Raw genomic sequence first — 10,283 nt, 5'->3', positions numbered from 1 at the left:
TGACCTGATGACCCAACAAGTGAACTTGCTCTTACACATAACAGACCCGTCATTTGGTCTATATGATGATGAAAGCTCGAAGACAAGCAAGGAAACCTAGGCCAGCCTAAATCAGACCTGGCCCAGAAAAAAGTGTTTTTTACTTCAACAGTGTCTGAACTATTCGAGGACTTTTGAAATGATACCTGAACTTTCAAATTTATCAGTGTGATACCATGGGGAAACTGTTTGATTTGCAGTGAGAGCTAGTAGGAGCTGAGCTCAAGTAAAACCCTGACCTTTTTGAGCTTGTAGGAAACCCTAACCTTCCCTGTTGCATGAAGAAATTCTTTAGATTTACTTAACGTCCTTAATTAGCATTTGGACCAGAGACTTTGCTTCAAACCGGAGGGACAAAGCAGAGGGAAGAAGAATATGAAAAAGAAAAAGAAGAAAGAAAGAAAGCAAAAAAAATAAAGAATAAAATAAAAAATAAAAAAAATACTTTTGAGGGTAAATTAGTTTTTTATCCTTATTTTGTGCCTCACGTGCCGAACACGTGGTCATAGTTAACGGTTCCGTGAAGGAAATTGACCGTAGGTACGATGTTGATACGAAAAAATGAGTCCAGGTATCACATTGATAACTTTGAAAGTTCAGGTATCATTTCAAAAGTTCTCGAAGAGTTCAGACACTGTTGAAGTAAAAAATCCCAGAAAAAAATAAGGTAGTAAGTGCTAGGCGTTGAAGACTTGAAGTTATGAACAGACATGTCATCCGTCATCCATCTGCAAGCTACATGTAAAATACTAAAATGTGGTTTGAATGCAAATTTCATGAGCCTGCATTTAAACTATTGAGATTACCCATTTTCTATCTTCGGGAAGATGAAGTTAAAAGTAATTAAATATTATACTAAATTACTAATTATTCAATTACACTGTAAAAAAGAATAGTAGTCTGCATAATTTATATATTACCTATTTTTATTCGAAAACTGGCTTATATGATGAGAATGTAAAATCTCATGCAGGAAAAGAATGACCTTTTATTGATATTGTCGTTCTTTCTTTTCCTACAAGGCTAGATGTCTATGTTCTCAGTTTGCCACATACATCATAAAATTGATCGAAGATCTTATCCTAACAACAATTTAGAAATTGATACCATAAAAACTTAAAAAGGACATGGAGATTGACTATTATAACTTCTATTCATTCATAAGTGCGACCATGGACAGTTGTATACATTGACAATTGATGAGACATGAAGCAGAAGCTTCCAATTACTTGACCAACAACCCTCGTGGCTACAACAACGTCTCGAGCCCTCAAATTTTGGAGGGTTTCATGCAAATGCAATTACCAAAAGAACAAAAGGAAGTGGCTGTGGGCTCGCCAGTCACAAAGAGTCCGAGGGTTCTTCATCATTCAGTTCATGATTTCTTACTTTCACGAGTTGTTCACTACTGCTTTATCCTTCTTTTCTGGCTCATTTATATCTGTCTACACACACACAGAGCAACACGTATCTCTCATTTTAGGTAAAGAAGGCTTCACTTTCTTAGCATGATAAACCGAAAATGATCAGAGAAGGCATTGCAGATTGGTTGGCTTTTGTATCTGGTAGGTATCATCAATGGTGCTATTACTCATGCTAGTAACAGATGACCAGATTTTGTAACAGCTAGCTATACCAAGTATCTGCTCTTCCATCTTTTCTTTTGGGGGAGTTTTGCCTAAAAGACAAGTAACCCATGAACAACCCTAACGCGGATGCTTTAAAAACCCTTAATTGCAAAATCAAAGAAGCCTGCTTTACCCCCCGGCCATTTGTACTTTGGATAATCCAAGCATTCATTTCCCTTTTATTTTTTCTCCGAAGTATAATAAATTTGGCCTAAACCACCCTTCGTTCATCTTAAATTGGGTTAATTATCGGGTTCTTAAATATTTTTCTCTTGTTCTATATTACAATTCGAATCGATCAGAACTTACATGCCCTTCTAAAATTGTAAGATTTATGTACTTCTTGGTATCAATTCGATCCATAGTCTCATTATTATCTAACGAATTGAGATACATTGTGCAATTCTTGACCTTATTCAAATTACAAAGATGAAGTTTGTATTGATGTACTGGTGTAGTTAGATAAGTTTTATAATTTTTGATTGCTGTGAACTGTGGTAAGAGTCTCTATCGAAGTCTGAAACATACTTTTAGGGGACAGATCAATCTTATCGACGCCACATTATCAATGAACGATCAAGCTAAACTAGCGAATTGATCGACCTAGAAAATAAGATGGACTGATCCTTTTTATTATTTTTCATACTATAATTCCAGCACCACTAAAGAGACCATTTTGTCATGAATATGCTCCCAGCACGTCGACAGCAACTTCAAACCATGCAAGGTCATTACAGTCATTTCCCCAAATATTAAAAAGCGCCGGATAGTAAGCCTCGTGATTGAGAGTCTTGATTGGGCAAGGAGAGACGGTGCGGGCTCCCACCAGCCTTGGTCGGGCCAAAAAAATAAAAAATAAAAAATAAAAAAAGAAGGTGATTTGGGCTTTATCTTTTTGGTGATATTTAATTATTGATAATTTTGTGTTTTAATCTCTTCCCCTTGGAAGAAGTCATCTTTTATAGTTTAATATGGAGAAGGTTTATATAAAAGGAGCTTAATTATGTTGGGTTTGCAATGAGTGGTTCACATGAAATCTTGCTCGTGACTGCCATAACTATAACTACGTCCGGAAATTTTTTCAGTTGGAAATGATGGGTTCTTTTTGTTAATGATAGCAAACAAACGGATAGGGTTACAATCTTGATGGTAATTTTTGTGTTGTAAGAGTTACCATTGGTGTTAATGGTGATTGTCAATGAAGTAACCGGTCATAAGAAGGGTCTAGTGGCAAGACTCCTGTGCTACATACGGTTGATTAAAAATATTACTGAATGAAATCTGTTAAAAATATATGACGTTAAATCTCAATTTAATAGGCTAAACTTACACATATACGTAAATTTTAGGTCACTTATATTGATTGTGTATAATTTTTTTTTTCAGAGAGTATAAATAGTCACTATTTTATAAAATTTTGGGATTAAAGCTGCATTATTAAAAATGCTCAGTAGCTGTAAGCAGTCTCTTCAAACCAATTTCAAAGAAAAAATATTCAAACTTAAAACCTCTATAGATAAGTCTAACCTGCATAGTTTTTAGTCGGTAGTACAGAGTTATTGTTGACTCATACAGTAGATCAGTCATTGTATAAGATTTACAAGTAAAACTCAGAGATTGATAAAAAGGAAAAGAAATCTAAGAAAAGTCAAGCTCCCCCTACAAAGCTGTGACAAAATTAATGGGGGCCATGACCATCCTTCCCCCCCCCCCCCCCCCTCAGGGCTACCCACCCCTTGTTTGTCAGTGTCTCCATGACCATTGCTGAGCAGCAGAGTTTACTCTCACTTCTCTCCTTTTCACAGACAGAATAAAAATGACCTCCCTCCCTTCTACTATTCAAGTCTCATTGACCCATCATCAACCCTCTCTTCTCTCTCTCTCTCTCTCTCTCTCTCTCTCTAACTAGAAATCAAACAATAAAAAAATAATAAAGTGAATCTCCCCCTTGGATTAATGTGTTTGTTAATGTAGAGTACCATACCATACATAGCAATTAAGCAATGTAATCTTTCACTTTCTCTCTCTCTCTCTCTCTGAAATTTGTCAGTTTGTTAAAGCTGAGAGCTTGAGAGAGTTGGAGGTGAGTGAAAAACCGAATAAGGCGAATGGGCGAAGGAGCCACTGCAACTTCCTCTTCAACTAGTCTTCTGGGTTTTCTGCTTTGTAGTCTTCTTACCCGGAAACGGTGTCGTTTATAGCGGCTGCTTCTGCTAATGTGTCCTGCATTGTGATCTCTCTGGATCCAACTCACTGCCTCTACACTCAGGTCTTGCAAATCTCTCTCTCAAAGCCGTAAAGATGTTGGCTTTAGTTATTTTCTTGAGGTTTAAGGAAGTAAAGCTGCAATCTTTGAGTTGGGTTTTGGTTTTCAGCTGCATTTGCTAGTTTCAGAGGGGGAATTTGCTTGATTTTGATCCCATTTTGAGTCTCTGGTTCTCTGTTTCGTTATACTCTGTGCATTTTGCAAGAAGATTAGTTCTTTTTCTTGGTGAAAATGCATTTTCTGCTGTCTTTCTTGGTCTAAATCTTTATGGTTTTTGGTATTTGGGTAGTTACTATTGAATGTTCAAGTTTTAGTTAATGGTTTGTGCTGTTCCTCTTCAACTTTTCTTTTTATTTTTCAGTATATATATTTGAGATTGTTTGTTTGCTAAGGAAGTGTGGGAAATTAAGCAATACCTGGTATATAGTACAGTTTGAGTTTTTCTGATGCTTCTTCTTTTTCCTAACTAATGGGATCTGACAAAAACTATGGCTTGCACCCATTTGAGCATAGAACCGACAGATTTGAATGAGCTGATTTGAGACTTTGACACACTTAGAATATTTTTATCTCTTTCCAAAATGTTCTTCAATGACTTTTCACCGCATTGGATTTCAATTAAGAAGGGGGTTTCACGTCTAAAGATATGGGGTTTCAGTTAAGAAGGAAAAATATTATGAGCAAGTGAGTTGGATTTTGTGTTTAGCATAGTGACATGGGTTGCTATTGCATTGTGGGAATGCAGACTATTTGACTGTTACACAAGGGCATTTGAATGAAATTGATTTAGCCAGGTATAATGTTGCTTCTAGTTTTTTCATCTTCTTTCTGTTCAATGGTTTATCAAATCTCATAGAGTGAAAACATAGCTTTTTCCATTGCATTTTCGCTGTTCATTTCTGAAGAGAAAGTGACTAACATGTTTGTAACCTTTGCAAATCTTGAGTAACTTCACAAGTTGCTTTGCCTTGCTGCTACTTTGCTACATCTTCTTTCCTGTTAAATTCTATTCTAATTTCCGAAAAAAAAAAAAGACAAGTGTAATTGCCTGTAAGATTAAAACCATTTTAGTTTTTCCTCAGAAAAGATAGATTTAGAACCAACAGCATGGAGCAATACGAAGTTCTGGAGCAAATTGGGAAAGGGGCTTTCGGTTCTGCACTTCTTGTCAGGCACAAGCACGAAAAGAAGAAGTAAGACTGGAATTTACTTTTTCTTTTTCTTTCCCTTTTATCCATATTTACTTTCTTGGGACTACGCACTGGTCAACTATTCCTTCTGATATTATCATGCAAGTTTTGATTTTTCCTTTTTGATATATGAAGGTATGTGCTCAAAAAGATTCGTCTTGCTCGCCAGACTGATAGATCACGGAGATCTGCACATCAGGAGGTCAGTATTGCTTTTCATGATTTTGTCTCAAGGAACTGTTCACATTACTTGTGGGCACTCTTTTAGATGGTCTGGATTCCTATGTAAGATTGTTGGAGCAGAATGCAATTCATTTGTACTTACAGTTTATCCTAGACATCAACTAGGTTTCATGTAAATAGTATTCTTAGCTGGGATGTGCTCCATCTTGAACCTTTGATTAGTTTGCATTAATGCTATATTAAATATCCACAGATTGACTCTTTTCTTGTTTGTGTAGATGGAGCTCATTTCTAAATTCAAAAATCCATTTATTGTGGAGTATAAAGATTCTTGGGTCGAAAAGGTACATTTACATGCTTCTCATTCTTTCTCATCTTAATAGTTACTTCTGATGTTAATACGCTAGACTACTGAGATGTATATAGATACATGGCTCTAAGACTCACAGTAGTTTTCTCTAAGCCCTTGTTAAAGTAGGTTAGTACACTATGATTTTTAGTTAGAGAGTTTGAGAGATACTAAATAGTTTATCATCATCTGCAAAAAGTAATTTTCATGATACTTATAAGACTTTGTACTTTTTTTTTTTTCAGTCTAGATATACATCAACTTTTAAAATTAAAAAAAAATTGGTTAGCTTGATCCAGAATTTCAGTTTTTGAAATGCCCGAAGATTTGATGGTATCCTCTGCATTGAATATTGATGGTAGTTTCAAGTAGACTATGGACACATTCAATCTCATGGATAACTTTGTCAATGTAGACATGAACCAGTAGTTAGACCAGTAGTCTCTAACTAGTTAGTTTTGTTGGTAGCCCAAATTGTGATTTACTTGAGTTATTCTCATTTTCTGTTGGGAGTGTGGCACCTAGCTTGTTGTCAGTGTTTAACATTGATTTTATATTGATTCCCTGGTTTGCAGGGTTGCTATGTATGCATAGTTATAGGTTACTGTGCTGGAGGAGACATGTAAGCCTAGCTTTTTTATATTAAAACTATAATTTTATAGTCGTGGTTTCATCTGCTTTGACTTGAAGCCTTGCATGTTCTTGGCCACTTATGCTGCTATTCTGTGTGGTACAGGGCAGAAGCTATAAAAAAGGCCAATGGAATTCTTTTTCCTGAAGAGGTTTGAACCCTTATTTTAATTCTTGTTTTCTCTTCTCCTGTGGAATTTCCTATTTATGAATTACTTGCCCAGTAGTCACTTTTATGCATTGCATACCTGTAACTCGCCCCTCTGCATCTAATTTGTGGGAGTTAACTTTCTTATCAGAAAATCTGTAAGTGGCTTGTCCAACTTCTGATGGCACTCGACTATTTGCACAAGAATCATATTCTTCATCGTGATGTCAAGGTTAGTTACTCATTTCTTCCTGTGCACTTGGCAAACACTTTTCAATATATCTGATGCTGTTTTGTACTGATACTGGTCCATGATTTCTTCAGTGTTCTAATATCTTCTTAACAAAAGATCAAGATATACGCCTGGGTAAGTGGTTGTATTAATTCCTATATTTCTTTCAAAGGGAAGTGTTGTTTTTCTGAGGACAATTGATCAATGTGGGTGCAGGTGACTTTGGACTTGCAAAAATGTTGACTTCAGATGATCTTGCCTCTTCTGTAAGTAACTTTGATATTCTATAAAAGTTTAATTATGCACAAGGTCTTGAAGATATCTATAATAAAATCTTGATATCTTAATTCAGGTTGTGGGAACTCCTAGCTATATGTGTCCTGAACTTCTTGCTGATATACCGTATGGTTCCAAATCAGACATTTGGTCTTTGGGTAAGAACAGTGTTTTTGGATTCTTTTGGTCTCGAGTATTGTTCTTAGCTGCATTTTGTAATGTACTTAACATATTTCTTTCAGGATGCTGCATATATGAAATGACTTCTCATAGACCAGCATTTAAAGCATTTGTAAGTTCTCAGACCTCTCATTTTTCAGATTTTTCCACTTACTTTCAGACGTTTCTTTTGGTGAAATTGTTTATTAGTTTTCTATTTCTTGAACAGGATATACAAGCACTTATTACCAAAATTAATAAGTCTATAGTGGCTCCCCTTCCCACAAAGTACACTAGTGCATTGTAAGTGCTTTCTTAGTCTATGTTTAGTTTCTGTGGCTATTCACTTCAACTGCATATTAAATTCTTTGCTTTTTTAAAAACATACAGAAGCTCTGTTTTTGGAATTGACATTTATCAATTCGACATTTTTTTATATTTTTACTTTAATTGCCTGACTCGTAATATCTTGTGTTTCCTTAAATAACGGAATGTTGTTGACCTACTTATTTTGCTTATTTCTATTCTCAGTCGAGGTCTTGTTAAAACCATGCTTCGGAAAAACCCAGAACTCAGGCCAAGTGTATGTATACTTCTCCTAGCTTACATCTTGCAAAATGGATGTGGATAGTACTGTACATCTCATTTGAACTATTTTTTGTTGGAGCAGGCTGCAGAGCTGCTCCGTCACCCATACCTTCAGCCTTATGTTCAAAAGGTTCATCTCAAAATCAACAGCCCCAATTACTTCAAGAAAACTAGATTTTCCGAGACAGAAGATGTTCGATACTCAACATACCAGGAGAAGCAGCGTATATTAAGCAATGATAGGACTTTGAATCCTAGTATTTCTGGAGGTGAGCAAGATTCTATGTGCTCTACTCAAGACATGAATGACAAGTTCAATTATCTGAATCAAGAATTCACAGGATCATCTGTTGGTGTCACCCATAAAAAGGCAGCCATTCGCAAGCAGCCAATTGCTTCCAAAACTTCAAATAATGTCCGGACTCAGCAAATTACTCCAGCAAAAGCTTCTGCCACTCCCAAGAGATGGATGGAGCCAAAGAATCGCTCATCGGTAAGATAAGTTGGGAGATCTCTCTCTCTCTCTCTCATTTTGTAAAATCTTTCAATTTTTGAATGGCAATTATTGCTAGTCTCACTATTTTGAGTTTATCTATGTTATCTTTCCAGCTTCCTGTTTCACGCACTCAGGACAAAGCAGTAACTACAACTCGCAGAGCATCATTGCCATTCTCAACAAGACCTGCAATTAAACAATCCCCTTTCCGGCCTAGTGTTGGTGTCCTACACTGTATTAAATCTCCTGATGTCTCTGTCAATTCCCCTCGAATTGACAGGATAGCTGAATTCCCATTAGCATCATATGAAGAACAATTGTATGAAGAACAATTTTTGCCTACCCGTAGAGGCTCACCAACCTCTGTGCAAGGCTCATGTGGCTCCCCACAATCTGGTGACCGTTCAATCATGAAAGACAAGTGCACAGTTCAGATATTCGATAAAGCCTCTCGCAGGCTTAGTTTCACAGGAGCATGGCAGGGAATTGACCGCAGCATGTTTCAAGTTGATAGAGAAAATCAAAGTGATGCATGTTCTGATCAGAATGCAACTGCTGGTGGAGCATCAAGCCGGACCTCATCAGACACACGCCGCCGATTTGACACCTCATCGTACCAGCAAAGGGCTGAAGCTTTGGAAGGGTTGCTTGAGTTTAGTGCAAGGTTGCTGCAATACGAAAGATATGAAGAGCTTGGGGTGTTGCTGAAACCTTTTGGTCCTGGGAAGGTGGATCCTAGGGAAACTGCTATTTGGTTAACTAAGAGCATCAAGGAAAATACTGTCAAACAGGATGATGAGATTAATTAGAGATCCAATTGCCAATGAGCTGATGCCACACGTCCGGCATGTATCATATTTCTGACTAATAGTTTTTGTAGTTCTGAGGTTTTGTTCTCAGTTTTCTGAAGAGGAATTAGGCATCTAGTCAGATGTTCATTTTGTAGGCTATGATCTCAGACTAGTCATCACTGGACTCAATTTAGTTTGAGAACTGTAATTTGGTAATGAGAAGTAATTTTTCATTGTATTTAGCACTTTGAGTATTGCCAAAAATAAGCCACAGCCTCCGCATATTTTGTGAGCCATACACTCTCAAGTAAAGTAATTATTTTCCAATTTTATTAAAAAAAAATCATTTTCCAACTAAGAAAGGGAAAAGTTCTTTATTTATTTATTTATTTTTCGAAACCTATAACACAATCTTCTAGATCACTGCAGCAAAAGCATAGAATTAAATTCAACAAGGTACTTATTTCTGAGGAGAAAGCATAGCTGCATTGCTACTGGCTTCCCTGCTTTGATGGCCCCGGGCATCTACTGGCATGGGGTCATTAGGGTGCCGGCAAATGGGACAGACGTGATTGATCCTGAGCTACTCGACAATGCAATGTTGATGATAATAATGTAAGCAGGGCGACCAAGTGATGGTGATCTCTCGTGTCGGCCAATGGCATCCACACAAATAGCACAAGATGTCTCCAGACCAAGCATTTCCAGACTATCATGCTCAACGAGTCTCACTTGCTCCAAACCTTGAATGAATGCTTCAGTTGCCACTTGCCGGAATAAGCTTGAGCCTGTAGTAATTGTCTTCCACGTTTAAGTGCATGGATTCCTTCGTAATGTATGTACAATAGTGATGAACTGCACATCGATAATTTTATCTGGGACGGCTTCTTCAAGCATATCCAATATATGTACAATAATAAACGGGTGCTTAATTACCTTCGGGAACACCCATTGGGCTGCTCAGATACCTAGCCAGCTTCACCTTTAACTTGTCCATTTCCGTTGGAGACCTAGCTATGACCCTTTTCATCGTTATCTCTGCACTCCCACTCCCCTCTCCCTCGAGAACCGCAGCTTAAAAATATGTCGAGATAATATAATTGGAGGTTCAAAATCATAACCTTGGATACTTGGATTGTAGTTTACAATTACCTGGGCCAGTTTGAATCTGATCGGAAGTATGTCCATGCCGGCACTGCTTCTGTAGTAGTTTGTTCTTTTATGATGAACTTGGATTTCAAAAATTGGTGTTTCGGTGATGCTGCTCACCTTGCTTCAACACGCAATTCTTGTTTGAATAACAAAGTT

At 37.1% G+C, this 10,283-nt stretch overlaps 1 protein-coding gene across 6 annotated transcripts; it reads left to right on the top strand.

The window, feature by feature from the left end:
- The first annotated feature begins 3,451 nt into the window (after positions 1–3,451).
- Positions 3,452–9,217, top strand: LOC112191362 (serine/threonine-protein kinase Nek3). 6 transcript variants are annotated; one of them, XM_024330685.2, is made up of 16 exons: positions 3,452–3,936; positions 5,016–5,126; positions 5,259–5,325; positions 5,585–5,650; positions 6,231–6,277; positions 6,392–6,437; positions 6,585–6,665; positions 6,758–6,800; positions 6,882–6,931; positions 7,018–7,099; positions 7,184–7,233; positions 7,330–7,403; positions 7,632–7,683; positions 7,771–7,957; positions 8,030–8,181; positions 8,298–9,217. In XM_024330685.2, the coding sequence occupies exons 2-16, from the start codon at positions 5,041–5,043 to the stop codon at positions 8,991–8,993; spliced, it is 1,779 nt and encodes a 592-aa protein (XP_024186453.1). In that variant the 5' UTR covers positions 3,452–3,936; positions 5,016–5,040; the 3' UTR covers positions 8,994–9,217. The 6 variants fall into 6 exon arrangements, with proteins under 6 accessions (XP_024186453.1, XP_024186449.1, XP_024186450.1 ...); XM_024330681.2 differs by having other exon boundaries at positions 5,021–5,126; positions 7,771–8,181; XM_024330682.2 differs by having other exon boundaries at positions 5,005–5,126; positions 7,771–8,181.
- Positions 9,218–10,283: the final 1,066 nt, after the last annotated feature.

This window comes from Rosa chinensis, chromosome 3 (genome assembly GCF_002994745.2).
Source record: "Rosa chinensis cultivar Old Blush chromosome 3, RchiOBHm-V2, whole genome shotgun sequence".
NCBI classification, from domain to species: domain Eukaryota; kingdom Viridiplantae; phylum Streptophyta; class Magnoliopsida; order Rosales; family Rosaceae; genus Rosa; species Rosa chinensis.
This window is presented reverse-complemented; position numbering and strand designations above follow the sequence as displayed.

Coding starts and splice junctions, on each gene's coding strand:
- LOC112191362 (XM_024330681.2), top strand. CDS start 5,041: ATGGAGCAATACGAAGTTCTGGAGCAAATTGGGAAAGGGGCTTTCGGT. Junction 5,326..5,584: donor GGAGATCTGCACATCAGGAG/GTCAGTATTGCT, acceptor TTGTTTGTGTAG/ATGGAGCTCATTTCTAAATT. Junction 8,182..8,297: donor AGCCAAAGAATCGCTCATCG/GTAAGATAAGTT, acceptor TTATCTTTCCAG/CTTCCTGTTTCACGCACTCA.